This window comes from Canis aureus, chromosome 29, assembly GCF_053574225.1.
Source record: "Canis aureus isolate CA01 chromosome 29, VMU_Caureus_v.1.0, whole genome shotgun sequence".
Lineage (NCBI taxonomy): Eukaryota > Metazoa > Chordata > Mammalia > Carnivora > Canidae > Canis > Canis aureus.
The window spans coordinates 31,637,722-31,653,620 of NC_135639.1; the positions used below are offsets into that span (position 1 = coordinate 31,637,722).

General features: G+C 43.5%; 1 protein-coding gene across 2 annotated transcripts in view; it reads left to right on the forward strand.

The window, feature by feature from the left end:
* BLNK (B cell linker) overlaps nucleotides 1-15,899 on the forward strand; it is a 77,156-nt gene continuing 61,257 nt past the window's right edge. The window contains exon 1 of one of the 2 annotated variants that reach the window (XM_077878188.1): nucleotides 1-302. In XM_077878188.1, coding sequence (XP_077734314.1) covers nucleotides 256-302 — 47 coding nt within the window. In that variant the 5' untranslated portion in view covers nucleotides 1-255. The remainder of the gene's footprint in view (nucleotides 303-15,899) is intronic. The other variant, XM_077878189.1, reaches the window with a different exon arrangement.

Genomic DNA, 15,899 nt, shown 5'->3' on the forward strand with positions numbered 1-15,899 from the left:
ACGTGGAGTAATCAGCCAAGCCGGCTGGCTACCCAGATCACATGATTATGTAGAAACATGAAACTTGACTATGTGCTCGAGCAAGTTTTACTTCTCCCTACTGTAGGGTGTTTGCCAGCAGCCTGCACTCTCGGAAATCAGACTCAAGTGACTGGGACCCTTGAGATCAAAGGCTTACCATGCTTCTCCCTAAGAGGGCCAGGGCCTGACATTACTGCTGACGGTTATTCGTGGTTCTTATAATTAACAAAAAGAATGGACAAGCTTAATAAAATAACTGTCCCTGCCAGTCAGAAGTTGAGGTAAGATTTTCCTTATCTAATACTTCTCCTTCCTCTGCTTCTTCTGCTTCTTCTTTTTTTTAATGCTCCTACTGCATCTGAGAAATATTGAAATCCTGGAATACTTTGCTAGTTGTAAGGCAGTGGGTGGCAGTTGCTATAGGGAAGTAGACTGAGTTTTTAAAGAGATATGTAGGAACAAGTGGGCTTATTCCTGCTGGTTTTAGCTATTGAAAGATTAAGGTAGAAAATTCTGGAGAATTCTGGCTTAGATTCTACTAAAGTTCAGCTTTCTGAGTCTGAATACAACAAACTAGTCTAAGGAAGGGTTTGTCTAACCCTTGTTTAACCTTTGCTAAACGCTTAACTATTTCATTGTGGATTACTATTTAATATTTAATGTTAAGGATCATTGTAATCATTTGTATTCATTGTAGTTGTACTATCTCTTATTTATTTTGTGGGTGTATATCACAAGTGCTTGGGGACAGGAGATCTGTTTTTCCAGTGTTCTTATGTCAGTATAACAATTATCTATAAAAAAGCCACTTGGAAAAAAAAAAAAAACAGAAGTGGTGCAAGGAGCAAGAATCAAAAAACTCCTCTGAGTTATGGAAAAGACAATGTCTCAAATTCTCATTTGGAAGATCTTTTTGTCTCATTGTAACAGCATCATGTTTTTAGAGACTGAAACTTTTTTTTTTTGTTTTGAGACTGAAACTTTTAAATACACAATGAGTGTTCTATATTCCAACTACCATTTGAACTTCAGTTTTTAGAGGGTGATATGACATGTGAAGCAAGTAAGTTTCCACAAATAATAAGGAGCTAGAGAATTAGAGCTTTTGAGACAAAATTTATGAGAAATTAGCCTGGAATTGGTAGAGGGATGGCCCTTTACAGTGAGAGTATGCATCTTACATCTGGCCGGTGCTTGGTAAATAGTGGTTTGAAATGAACTGCTGATCTGGGACCAGTAGGCTCCATTAATGCGCTCAGACATTTCAAGGGTGTGTTGGTGAGGGCTGCGGTATGACCTGCACTGACAGGGGACAAGAAGGTGCCTCAGCCTTTGCCTTGGTTTCAAGTTGCTACACTCTCATGGGAGGGGGGCAGGTGAATCAATGAAAGTAGTAAGTGACTGAATGAGTATAGAAAAGGAATTGGAAAAAAAAAATTAAAAAAAAAAAAAGAAAAGGAATTGGGATAGCCAGGAAAGTTTTCATGGAGAAGATGCTTCAAGAGCTAGGTTTGAGAGGTGGCTTAAGGCAAAAGTAGTGTGAGAATTGGAGGAAAAGCAATGAGCCAGGAGGAAGGAAATAGAGAAGCTGACACTTGAGGCTGGCCTTGACTCAGTGCATTGGTGGGATGACGAGGAGAGTGTTCTGTCCAACAGAGACTATGGAATAGGGTATATGGTACCAGAGGGTAGTCATAAGGGAGAATGTGTCGGGTGTGGCCAGCTCACAGAGGACAGTGAGGCTCTAACTGTGGGGGATTAGAGAATGGTTTACAGGGTTAGAGATGCCATGCCAGCAGGCTTACTAATGGGTGACAGAATGGACTACAGGGGTAGGAAGCTGGGGGCAGGGATATTCTGTAATGACGGTAGTTGAGGAATGACGGCTTCTAGTGTTAGGGGCCTGGACATGGGGCACAGCAGTGAGAAGGGAAAGGAAAGGAGAGGTAAGAAAGACATGCCAAAGAAACTAACAAGGCATGGATATTAGTGCTTCTCTCAAATGAGCAAGAGGGTTTTAAAAAGTCCTTTCTAAACATTCCATAACCTAGAGCTATACCAAGCCTTAGAACCCCTTTTAGGAAATCAAGATCAGAATTTAAGTAAAGGAAAGCACTAGAACCTGAATCACTGTATGATCTCCACCTGCCACCCCCCATCCCTTGGGACAAAGACCAGCTTAATCACAGAGTGGTTGATAGGCAATATGCAACCATAGATTATAGGGTAGAAAACCAAAACTCTACTGTGGATAATCATACACTACATTCATCTGCTTAGGCAGAAGTAACTTTTTCTCCACTTGGTCACTCAGTTGTCTTTACAGAATTGGTCTGTTTTGGTAAAATGTGCACTGCTGACGTGGAACTTTAAAAAAAAATGAAAAAAAATGAAATTGTAAACACGATGGACTTGAAGCACCATCTTAAATATTTTCTAGTTAGATGGGATGGCAAGGAGTAGGGAAATGAAGTAATTGATCCCTATGGTCTGTGTCCTCTGTCCTGACTCGTTAATACCAAATCAGAAGGTTGTCTAACTGCAATTATTTGGCACCAGGTGACAGTATAAGTGAAGAGCTGTGTTTCTATTCTTAGGTTTATCAAAATTTAGATGAGAATTTGCTTAAATTTTTAGCCACAAAAGTAGAGAGATAATTAGTGTCCATCAAGGGCACATAGTGATCCTGGCCCATAATAATTATCAGATTAAAAATGATATTAATATCATTATTATTGGGATCCCTGGGTGGCGCAGCGGTTTGGCGCCTGCCTTTGGCCCAGGGCGCGATCCTGGAGACCCGGGATCGAATCCCACATCGGGCTCCCGGTGCATGGAGCCTGCTTCTCCCTCTGCCTGTGTCTCTGCCTCTCTCTCCCTCACTGTGTGCCTATCATAAATAAATAAATAAAAAAAATTAAAAAAAAATATCATTATTATTCTTTCTTATTAATTCCATAGGTGTGTAATTGAAATCCTGAATAGAAACATAGGACTTTACATTGATCCTTGATAAAGTTTATGTTCATTTCAGTTCTTCTTTTTATCTATTTTGGTTATTCGGTTATTTTGGTTATTTTACCTGTTGGTTGTAACTCCTATGGCATTTAGCTTTGCAAGGACTGGAGACACAACAAACACCCCTCCTCTGCCTTAACCTAAGTGGCTAATAAAACTGTTGAGCACACAGAGCCCTTCTTGGGTGTCTGGGTCTCACTGCTAGGACTCTTACTTAGAGATCTAATTTCACAGGTTTTGGGACATGGCTTCTCTTCTCGAGTCTTGGAATCCTTAATTGGAATTTCCAGTTACTCGATTTTTCAAGTTCGATTCTTCAGAAACAAATCCACTGGGGTGTCTGGCTGGCTCACTTGATAAAGCATGCGACTCTTGAACTCAGGGTCATGAGTTTGAGCCCCATGTTGGGCTGTAGAAATTTAAAAAAAGAAAGAAAGAAAGAAAGAAATTCACCTTCTTTTCACCTTCCTGCCACTAGCTCCATCTCTGATACTCTGTTTCTGTCAATAGTATTGTCATCAACCCTAACTCTGATTCATCCCTCTCTGCACTGCCATTTACTACCACACCCTGTAGTCTTTATTTTGTGATACTTCCATATATTCTACATATGGCTTTTCTATCACATCACCCTGGATAGATCCTCATCTCCCCTGTGTCCCCCATCTATAAAATGAAGAGTTTGGAAACAGACAATTTCCAAAGTCTCTCTCAGCTCTAATGCTATGTGATCCCTTAAGCATGGAGACCATTCTCTGACCCCACTCTTGGGCAGCTTTCAAAGATTTTATCCCAAAGCCCTCAGGAAATATTTCCTGATTGAATCATCTGTCTTTGACAGATGCCTATCCGTAAACAGTAGGGTCAGAGAATACAACCAGACAGCATCCAAGGAGGTCATCTAGAAGGTTGCTATGATGTATTTAGAAGGACAATGCAGTTGGAGCCCCAAAGGGTTGAATTTCAATTGCCAATTATTATCTATGGGTCCTGAGGAAGTCACTCAACTTCTATAAAGCTTGTTTCCTCAATTGTCAAATAAAACTAGAGATGCCTTCCTCACAGGCTTATTGTGACTAAGTAAGAACAACATGGGCTGAAGTGCCCAGAATGATATTTTGCCTCATGGTCAGTATAACAAGTAAATAAAAAGTAAACACAATGACCAATACTTCAACCCACACTTCATGAGTGACCATTTGCTGTCTTTCTTCCTACTCTTGGTAATGGATCCAACCCCTTTAACTGGAGTGGCAACAGAGCAGGGGCTCGTGGTGGGTAGAGCAACTTTTGAATATATATGTGTCTGGGAGCATTTCTCTTCTCGTTCTTTATAAGCTTAGGGCAGAGACCAGTGCTGATATGGGAGGGCAAAAAGAAGGCACAGCATCTACTGGTAGAGATGAGATAAATTTCCCAGGAAGTATTTCTCTTCACACTGCCCACCTGCATTATGTCAGCTGAGTATTGGCTCAACTGGGACATCCTGTGTCACACAAACGGATGGAATCCCAGACAAGTCTTCTTTCTCCTTGTAGGCAAGCTGCACTGGAGCCATTACTAGAATTTGCTTTTTATAACTTTCAGGATCATCAGCTAACAAAACTCAGGTTTTGTCAGGAAAACTCTAAACCAGATTTCACACATCCAAGGCACCCTGTCTCCTGGATCCAGAGGTTGCCTGTGTGCTGTAGCTGAACAACTCCCTTCTTTTCATACAACTACTCTCCCAGTGGGCTGTGATACACTTAATTAGGTTTTGAAGAACTGAACCACAATTACATTCCAGCCAGGCCTTCTACATCACTGGATTTGAGGAGACTGGGCTGGTACCAGATGCTTAAGGTACACATTTAGAGTATCTTCATTTCCCCCCACAGATGACTAACCTTGTCTGTTCAGTAGAGAATTTACTGTTTGGTTCATTTTCAAAGAGGATCTTACCATTGCCCTCATGCAGTGGCATCAAGGAATCTAGGCTTGTTAAAGAATATGAATAAGAAAGATTGAATGGCAGCTTGCTGCAGGGAAACTGAGAACTTTCTTTGGCTTTTTAGTAACCCTATAGAAGCATCCATCTGTGCCCCCCCACCCCCCCCCACCCCTTCCGCAAAGACATGACTGCATCTTTTAGATCAGTGTTTCTCCACCAGGGGCATTTTTGCCCTCCAAGGGACATTTGATTGTCACAACTGGAAAGGGGGGTGCTATTGGTACCAAGTATGTAGATGCCAGAGGTGCTGCTAAACATCCTATGTTTACAGAGCAGTACTCACAGCAACGAATTACCTGGCCCAAAATTTCACTAGTGCTGCTGTCGAGAAACTGATTTAGACCAAGTAAATGAATTCTGTCCAGAACTGGAAGCACTTCTTCATTTGTATGTTCTTATGGTCACGGTATATATTTATCGTTTAGAATATATATTTCTTTGCAATTGATGGGCCTCTGCTCACTGGGCTGATTTTCCTCTATCTGGGATGGTTTGGGTGAGGAGTTGCCAAGGAGAAGGGCTAGAGGTGCTAGGGCCTATATTTCAATGAGTTGTTGTTGTTGTTTTTTAAAAATGTTAGTGTCAGACAAAACTAGATTCCACAAACTATATGAACCATTGGAGCATATTGTTCTTTACTGGGTTGAGAAATGAGAGCAGGAAAGCTCTCCAGTTGTAAGATCATCTTGGAATAGTCTCTGTTTTCTCTGTAAGTAGAATGTATAAACTATGAGTGGAAATCCTTAGAGTTGGGATAAAGAGCAAATTAACTGATAAGATAGATATTAAGAAGCCCAAGGGCTTATGGATCTGATATTTATGGCCAAACTCTGATGAGGTAGATATGCCATGCTTGTCCTCGAGCAGAATGTGTTGCCCTAAAGTCCATAGGTAGAGTGTTACAGGATAAAGGACAGATCAAGGGGTGAAGGGTGTCTGTCAACCCTTTAACATCTTCTCAGTCCCATATGAAGATCCTGCAGCTGTGTCTGTGTGGCGAGGATCAGAATAACTCTGCCATCACCTGGGATAGTTTCTGCTGCAGTATTTACCTTTTCTTGCCTGCTTTCTCCTTATGGCACTGGTGTATATTTTGTGAAACTGATGGCTGGGTTTTAAGGAGGCAACTTTTTAATTATTTTTATTTAAGATTTTATTTATTTATTCATGATAGAAAGAGAGAGAGAGAGAGAGAGAGAGAGAGAGAGAGAGGCAGAGACACAGGCAGAGGGAGAAGCAGGCTCCATGTAGGGAGCCCAACATAGGACTCGATCCTGGGACTCCAGAATCATGCCCAGGGCTGAAGGCAGGTGCTAAACTGCTGAGCCACCCAGGGATCCCCAAGGAGGCAACTTTTTAAAAAAGAGTTTATGCCAGCTCTGTTATAAAACAATCCTGTATCCAGCCTCCCACGACTCTTTAAGTTGATGTCGATCTTATCCAGAGGAGAGCAGTTTCTTGATTCTCTTACACTATTGGGAACGGTGGGAAGATATGTATGTGAGGGGTCCAGGATGGTGGGAGGCTGGTGTATGTTATAATATCAGTTCCTCAAGGCTCATGGGTGACACTAGATCCCGCTTCCAAGCTATAGGGCAACAATGTTCTTGCCCCTGTAGATAAGACCTTGCCAAGGAAACAAACCTTTTGTGTCCACTTAACCGGATTCTGTCTCTGTAGGATACTGGTCAGAGGGGTCACTGTCTCCCTGTCAGACACATTATGTCTCTTGCTTTGTGATTCCCATTGGTCAGCCCCGCTTAAATCTCACAGATCTGGGGCCATTCTGCTTCTTTAAGGTGATCCTGTGCCTCTCTACAAGCTCAGGACTGTTCAAGCCTTGGGGACAGATTTAGTTTTCTCATTGTACACACTTTCTGGGCTTCCTGGGCCCCCAGGCACCAGCACATGATTAGAGGTTAAGAGAATGGCACACCTGTGCTCCAGAAATGGGGCTCACCTGCTGATTGGGTAGAGTGCCAGCCGCAGTGTCTCACCTGCAGATCAAGGGAGCGGTGAATCCTGAAGTGTCACCATGGCTTGCAGACTTCCAGGTCCCATGGCCTCAAGGCTCCCAGCACCTGGTAGGGAAGTGGGTTTTGTGCCAGCCTCTGATGCTGAGGCACACGCTGCCTGGCCTGCAGTGCAAACCCTCTCTCAGGGAGCATGCCTCAGGTCCATACCTTCTGCCGTGGGGAGCCTCCTTATTGGCTCGTGTGTTCTCATCTCCAGTTCTACACACATCCATGAACAGGCTAGTTTTCCTTCCCTGCCTGTACTTTTTTCTACAGCTGAGGGCTGTCTGCTCCCCAAAAGCTCCTCCTCCAAGCCCCTGTCCTCTTGCCTTGACCACATCCTCCTACCTGTCCTGCCTCACCTCCCTTTTGGAAGGGTGTCTGTGGGCAGCTCTGCCTGCAGGCTGATTTTCAACTTGATAGGCTTACAACCATTTAGCAACATTGTGGTCTAGGCCCCCGCACAGGCCATTTTCCCAGTCCAGCACGGCTGTTTCAGGGCTCACTTCAAAAGCAAGACAAGAAAGCAGCTTTAAAGGGCGTGTTGCTTCTCCTTGACACACCACCACACTTCTCCATTGGCCACTTTCCTGAGAAAGGATCGCATTAGCCTGGGGGGTCTTCCAGCAAGCTAGCTCCCTCCAGATTTTATCCCTTCCCACCATGGAGGGAATATGCAGCAGGCAGCCCTGAGCTTCTGAGACGTGTGGCCATGAAGCCACACAGGCCCCATACTTGGTTTAATGCCCTGCTTTTGCAGCCCTACAATTCTTAATGATTTTGAACAAGGGGTCCTACATTTTCGTTTTACCCTGGGCCCCAGAAATTATAGTGCTGGCCATAGGCTCCTTGAGCCACGTCAGCTAAGCCTGCTTCCCCCTGCTCTATGTACAGACACAGACACCAATGGAGAAGCTCCTACCCAGAGCACACAGGTTTCCTGGCAAGGACCTGAGAGGTCACCTCTTCAGCTCCTTTATTTTGGAGGCAAGAAAGCAAAGGCCCAGAGAGGAGAACTTACAATCCAAGCTCACACCAGCAGAGCCTGCTCTAGAACCACATCTCTCTGTTTGCCTGTGGGGAGATGGGGAGAGTAGCCACCTCTCTCCCTACCCCCTCTTTAATCCTGTGTCATTTACTGGCCAATAAAGCTTAGTCTAACTTACTCTGTGTTCTATATTTTCCCTAGGCTTTTTTTTTTTTTTTTCCTAAAAGGCAACTAATTCACTGTGAGAAACCCCAGTGAAGCCCTACAGAACCATGCCCATCAGGATTTCAGGCTTTAACGTGTTTCCTGGTCCAGACTTGAATTCCATACTGACCCAGACATGTCTGGCATTTATGTACAGATACATATTTTTTCAAAGAATGCTCCCACAATAGTTTATTTAATCTAAGAGAGAGTTGTAATTATAAAGAGTTGCCTTACACATAGAGCATAGAGAACCAGTGTGGTATAATTTCAGAAGTGCTCATAAAGGTGTTTTTGCTGTACTGAAAAGAAGATGATCTTTGAAATCAGGCAGGCCTGGGTTTGAACACTTCTCTCTACTTACTAGCTCAAGGTCACTTAATCCCTCTTTGCCTCAGTTTTTCCCTCTGGAAAGTAATATCCTATATTGTTAAAATAATATAGAACATAATAAGGGTGTTTGTAACAGTGAGTATGTTAGAGAGCAACAGCTCAATGGATGCTTCCTTCCCCCCAAATCCCTCCCGGCTGGGGCTACCCACCAACTTGTGTCATGAGATAGGCATCCATGTGGGATAAGGAAGTGTCTCAGAGTCCCGGTTCAAAATTAAACCTCACTAAGGGCAATAGATTACCGCATTAAGGCATTATCTGTCGCTGACGCTCCTGCAGCTGGAGGGTGGATCGCTGGGCTCTTCTCTCCCACACAGAGGTGGCTCAATCAACAATTGTTAGCTGAGAGAATGCAACACTGTTCAGGAAAGAACTGGTGATAAGAATGGCAAGGTCAGAGGAGGGAGATCATACCTAAGCAAAGAGAGTTGGTGGTGGGGAGCTGTGGCTAAGAGTGATCCCTGGAGGGTAGAGAATGGAGCTCAAAGATGGAAAGAAGGGCCCTTCCCAATTGATTTGTTGTTGTTTACTTTTAACTTTACTGGGTTCAACGTGTAAAAGGTCACAAGTCAGAGGATAATCTCCTAACCACGTGAAACATAGTAATGTCCACAGTCAATCCCCGACAAGGAAGGAGTCATTTTATTCTAGAGAAAACAACTATGGTAGAATAAAATACAAACATGAGAAGTATATTTTCAAAAAGAAAATGCCAAATGTAATACCAAATTCTTGGAAAACTGGAACCTTGATATATATATGACTATTTGACTATTTTGCCTTTTATACTGTCTTTACAGCCTTTTCAGGGTCAAAGTCCTTTTTTTTTTTTTTTTTTTTTACTATAGATGGTCTTTTCATTTCCTATCATCTCCACATTTAAAAGCAATCACATTTGCAAACCAGTCAGTCACAGATGAGTGGGCCTAATATACCTGATGAATGCTAAAAACAACCTCTTGGACATGATTAAAACAAAAAGAATTTGTATAAATACCTCCAAATGAAATGGGGAAAAATCTGCTTTGAAATTGCTAATAATCACTTTATGGGTATGAGGTTTCCTTTTGGTGTGATGCAAACCTTCTGCAACTCAACAATGTTGGTGGTTACACAGCATTATGAATTTCCTGAATGCTGCTGACTTGTACGCTTTGAAATGGTTGAAATTGTGAATTTTACATTATGTGTGTCTTACCACAATTAAAAAATTGATAATGAAATTATTTTCCATACTGTCCATAAGATATCACATCTTGGTGACCCATGATCATATTTTTGTTTGACCAATTAGATATTGTTTCAAAGTGTTTTTTAATATAATATTATTACTAAGCATTTCTGGATGGTTTTTAAGAATTGCCTTGCTTCTTTCCACTTTGATCCCTATACCTGATATTCCCCCAAATCTCTTTTTACTCAGATCTCAATGAAATGAACTTAACTGAGTTGAATTTTTTCAGGTGAAAATACTGTTCCTCAAAATCACTCTTTACTCCCTGAAAATATCTTCACTGTTAGCTACTGAAATGGATGTCCTGGGGTGCCTAGGTGGCTCAGTCAGTTAAGCATCTGTCTTCAGCTCATGATCCCAGGATGCTGGATGGAGCACTTCAACAGGCTCCCTGCTCAGTGGGGAGCCTGCTTCTCTCTCTCCCACTCCCCCCGGCTTATGCTCTCTTTCTCTCTGTCAAATAAATATATAAAACCTTAGGAAAAAAAAAAAAAAAAAGAAAGAAATGGATACCCAGACAAGTAGGTAACAATATTACATTATAACACATAGACATAGGCAAGACTCATTTTTTTTTTCCATCAAGGTTAATCCTTAAAGGAACATGCTCAAATTCTTAAAACACATTCCTTCTCTAGAATCACATAGGATTATGCTTTTGGCATTTTCCAAAAAGTGATTAGAATTACAAGAATTACATATCACACTGTCTTACAAATTTATTGCTTGGGAATCATCAGTAGTGCATGGTAATTGTGCTGGTGGAGGAGAGACTGTAAACATAGCAAAATTTCAGCCGTGTGTACTGTGTCAGAACAAAGAGCATTCCAAAGTGGAATATGGTGATAGGATTAAATAACACGACCTTTGGGGACTCTTCCAAACCAACAGTCTGTCATCTGTGGATACAGGGAACTTTTTTGGATTTTGCTACCTGCTTGTGTATTATTTTTGGGAAGAGATTTCCCTTTACCCAAGCCCTTCCCTGCCACATGACTGGCTGAACACAGGGACCAACAAGGTTGCTGCAGTGCCCAGAGGAAGGAAGGGGCTTCATCTCTGTAGGCCCCACAAATCAGGGAGGAGGAAAAGCTGTGACAGATTCTACTGTCACACCAAGTGGCAAATCTTCTAAGAACTTTTTAAAACTAGTTTAGCATATTTTCTTGGCCATCTCATCAGTCTCAGGATGCCAAGTCCCACGCCTAACTGCCTCTGATAGGGTAAAGCATGCCAGGATTTTTTTTAAAAAGGACTCAGGGTATTAGCAGGATCATCCCTACTCCTGCTTGTGCCAAGTCAGCCCAGTTTCTGTCTGCTTATAATCCAGATCAGCAGTTCAGACATGCCAAAGATGACCACAGAATATTTGCAGATCTCGGTAGGAAAAAAGAGAGAAAGAAATGGTAGTGTGTTTGGAGAAACTTACAAGTTACCTTCTCTGGTTAATGGGTGGTTAAGAACTGTTGTGCCCAAGATTGCAAACCCGAGAAACCACCAAGGAGCCGAAGCCGATGCAAGTACATGAGGGTTTATTTACGAGCTCGAGCTTGGGTCCAAGTACACTCCATACAGCAGAGCAGGGACTTGGACCCCGAGACTAAGAAGCACAGCAGTGTTATAAAGGCCAGTGGCCAATGAGATTGTAACATATGTAGAAGGTTGCACAGTCATGTTGGTCCACATGCAGGTGGCCAATTGAATTATGATTCACCTTACAGTGACCATTTGAACTAGCCTATTATTCTGGTTAGAATTGGGGCACAGGTTTGGCGGGCAAAAGAGGGGTTTTCATTCCATGGCGGTTGAAGGTCAGAGATCCCGCATTCCTATGTGTGCTAGTTTCTGATAAGGGTGTGCTTAATAGCTAAACTAGGGTGAGGGAGTGCCTTAAACAATAAGCAGGTCATGTGGGGGGTTTTACATGAGATGGCCGGTGTAGCACAAAATGGAGTTAGTCCTGCTCTGCTTGTCCAAGGGTAGGAGATTTTTGTTAGATTTCCTGGGTCCCACAGAACCATGACAGTGAGATGATCCCAGGTAAGGGGCACACATTCCTCCACTCCAGGGCTCCTAAGTGGTCTGACAAGGGTGCTGAAAAAGGATGCATGGGGACATGATACTCCAGTCTCTCTCCAGGAGTCTCGCCACTCTGCTCCTCAGCATGTCCCAGACCCCAAAGAGTCCCTGACCACATTCCCACCCTCCCCTCATCTGCTTGCACTACTCTCTCCCCTTCTCCTACCATCTGTCCCTTCTTCTTTGTTCTTTGCCCCTCTCTAAAGACAGAAAAAGACCCCTAGGAGCCCATGCTCCCCTCTGGCAATAGGTCAGCTCTGGAGACCAGCAGCAGGGCAGGAATGGGGGCACATGTGTCCCTGGTAAAAACTTCTTGGACAGAGAGACAGAATTGTCCAAAGAGGCATGTGATGAAGCCCACCACCTGCCCAGGTGAAGGGTCGGGCTGAAACAAGCCAGCACAGGTTATCCAGGGGTGGTTGGGAGCATGGGCTCTGGGGTCAAAAGCCCTGGTTTTGAATCCCAGCTGTCATTTACTAAGTCGAGGATCTGGGGCAAATTATTTAACTTCTCTGGGCAAATATTTTCTCATCTATAAAAACGGAGATAATCACAACAATGTGAATTTACAATGTATATGTGAATACACTACAGATCTAGACATTTAGAAGTAATTAAGATGACAAATTTTATATCATGTGGTTATTTTTCAATCACAATAAAAAATGAGGATAATAATAGGGCCTACCTCACAGGGTTGTGAAGGTTAAATGAGGTCATGCATGCCAAGCACCTGGCACACAATACATGCTCACTGAGCGTTAGCTTCTGCTGTTGTTGCTGTCAGTTATCCCAGTTTGACCACCGCCATGGCTTCCTGGGCTTGTGGAGCCAGGGCTTCGGTACAAGAAGGTAGAAGACAGTCTCTGCCATGGAAAAGCTGAGCCTCTGGCAGGAGACTCCAGTCGTGTATGGGAAGGGAAAGAAAAGGGTGTGATGGAGAGACCTGGGGAATCTTCAGATTGAATACAGTCCTGGGGCCCTGGCAACCTTTCTCTATAGCTTTGTTTCCTCCCTTACAACAAGAGGGGATAGACCTAGGATATTCCTACAGTGTCTCTCACTGCCAAATATCTGTGACTACCTTAACGACAGAGAAACCTAGGAGTCAGGGATCCCAGCTGTGTGGTTTGAAACAAGTGTCATGAATTCTCCGGGCCTTAGGATCTGCATCTGTGAAATGGGGTGGAGGTACTAACTCAGCCTTGGGAGGCTTCTTCCACCATGGAAGGGGCTGTCAAAACTTCCAGGCCATCTTCAGCGTGACTCACTTTCTAGGAGGAGGAAGCCCCCTCGGCTGCTGAGTTGCAAATCTAAACATAGGCCCAGTGATGCTACAGGAAGGAGGAGCATGAGGAAGATGGGCCAGGACTTGGAAGAGGGTATGGAAAGGCAGAGGAGGGGAGCCCAGACAGGACAGGCTCTGCTGCATGCAAATAGCAGATCTAAAAAGTGCCACTAAAAAGTGCCACTAAAAAGTGGCATGCTGTTTCAAGCTGACGGCTTATAAACAGCGACTTCAGCTTTGAGACAAATTACCCAAAAGGAAGATATTTTGTGTGAATCAGAGAATCCCCCCAACAGCCCCCACCCCCATTCTCTGTCTGTGTCTGTCCTCTGGTTTCACAAAAGTCAGACAGTTTTTGTCATGCGATTAGGAGGCAGAAGGGACCTCTTTCCTGCATTCCCAGAGGGAAGGATTTATGTTCGGCTTCATTAGCTGTGTGTCCCACATGTGCCCTTCTCAGTATGTGTTCACTGAGTATTTGTGGACTGAAGAAGACAAATACAGGTCTCGTATAAAAAAATGACATTAAACTTTAAGGGAGACCCTCCCCATCAGTAAATTAAGATAAACAGTATTTTAAGATAATATTTTAAAAATTGAAATTAAGTACCAGAAAAAAAAGTTCATGATGAACAAAAATAGTGACATTTTAAAAAATGAAGACAGGACCGATATTGCCAATTTATTTCGCCTCAGACCCGAGGATGGTCCACCTTGCAGCCATTAGTTTTCCCTCTTGCCCAGCTGAGGCCCTAAAGGGCATCTTGATGGTGTCCCTCCAGCATCCCCTACTGCGGGGGGCCTGGGGGCCGGAAACGGTGACTGTCATACTGGCCTCCCAACCGCCAGTGTCCCCATGCGGAGGCCCTCCTCCATTCTGCCACCCTAATCAGGCCACACCTCTGAGGAAGGGTTTTCAGGGGCTTCCTGCTGCCTATAACCCATCTCCTTGGCCCGACTAATAAGGCCCTTGACTCCCTGTCCCCACCATCCAGCCTCATCTTGAACTACGCCCTTCCCCCAACACCCCACATCCTGCTACTCGCAGCTTCTCACCAGACTCCAAACATCCCGGCCAATTTCACCTCTCAGCCTTACTCTTGCTGTTCCTGCATCCAGCTGCTGTTCCTCACTCTTCTGCTTGGTGGATTTCTATTTTCCCAGCAGGACCCAGCTCCCAGGACACTTCATCTTAAAACCTCAAGTCAGCCACATCCTTCTCAGGGTCCTCATGGCCTCTGACCCACCCCGTGCCCAGCAAAGAGTAGTTTCCACTTTTACACGTCTGTGTCATATGAATGTTTAGAGATCAGCGTGTATTGCTTTCGTAAACTGAAGAAACAAAACTACTTTGTGCTTAGGAAATTAAGATACAGCACACAAAAGATGTCCTGTGAGCCAGATGACACTTCAGAAGCTGCTATTAGCACTGGAGATTAAATGACCAGTCCGTAGTGCTGCCTGAAGTGCTAGAAATCCAAGATTCATAGAAGTTAAAATTTAGAGCTGCAAAAGACCTGTGCGTCCATGGAATCCAGTCTTCTCATTTTACAAGAAAAAGTGAGGCACTGAGTGATGACAAGAATTGCTCAGATGGGCACAACCAGGAAGCAGCAGAGATGAGAGTAGAATCTATCTCTCTGGACTCTTTCCCTACGTGACCTCTTTCCTGTGCCCGAGAAATTATCTGGAAGGGGGAAGGAGCCACTTAAGAGGGGCCTTGGGCAGAAAGAATGGAATGAGAACAATTGTGGATTCACAGCAGTGGGTTAATTATGTCTAAAATGTCTGGTTGGGTCTGAATTGTGAAGGCCTTTGAATGCCAAGCAAATGAGTTTGTTCTCTATTGTGCGAGAAACAGGGAGACCATGTGTGGGGTGTTATGATGAAAAGGGGCAATGTAAGAAAATGCATTTGGGGGAGGGGAGAGATGGAAGTAGGGAGGCCAGAGGAGAGGCCACTGGCATCAACCATTGCCCATGGGATCACAGTGGCTGAGGCTGCAGGGGTGGGCACAAGGAAACAGAGACAGGTAAGATCCTCTAGAGGTGAAAGGACAGAACTGGTGATGGGAGAGGAAGAGTCAGAAGAAAGAAAGGGGGAAAAAAAAAAAAACCCAGAGGTTTCAAGCCTGAGGATCCAAAGGTTCCACATTATAAATTTTGTAGTCTTCTTATTCTCTTTCTAATCAGAAGTCTTCAACTTTCTATAAAATGCTGGTATTGAAATTTTAACAGCAAAAATAAAATATACTATAAAAATGATGAGTAACATCTTAAAAATCCAGAGTCAGTAATAGGAGATTATTTAAAAACCTAAGAGGAGAAAGTCGGATAAAAGATCTGCAGACCCCAAGATGATCATTATGTTTTTGAAAACTCACTCATCGTATAAAGTAGTTCGGAGAATGGATGTCTTCTTTGCTTCTGTATATACATATATATATATACATGTGTATACATATATATATGTGTGTGTGTATGTATATATATATATACTAAGAAAAATGTTAGAGAGATTGCACCCTAGAATGATTTTAGGAACATCTTAGCCAGATGTAAGGAGAGCACAGATTTTCTAAAGTACCTAACCAAGTAGATGTAGAGGATTCACAAGAAAGAGCCGGCCATCAGCGGGGGTTCCAGGAGCTGAGAGTGAGAGTAAAT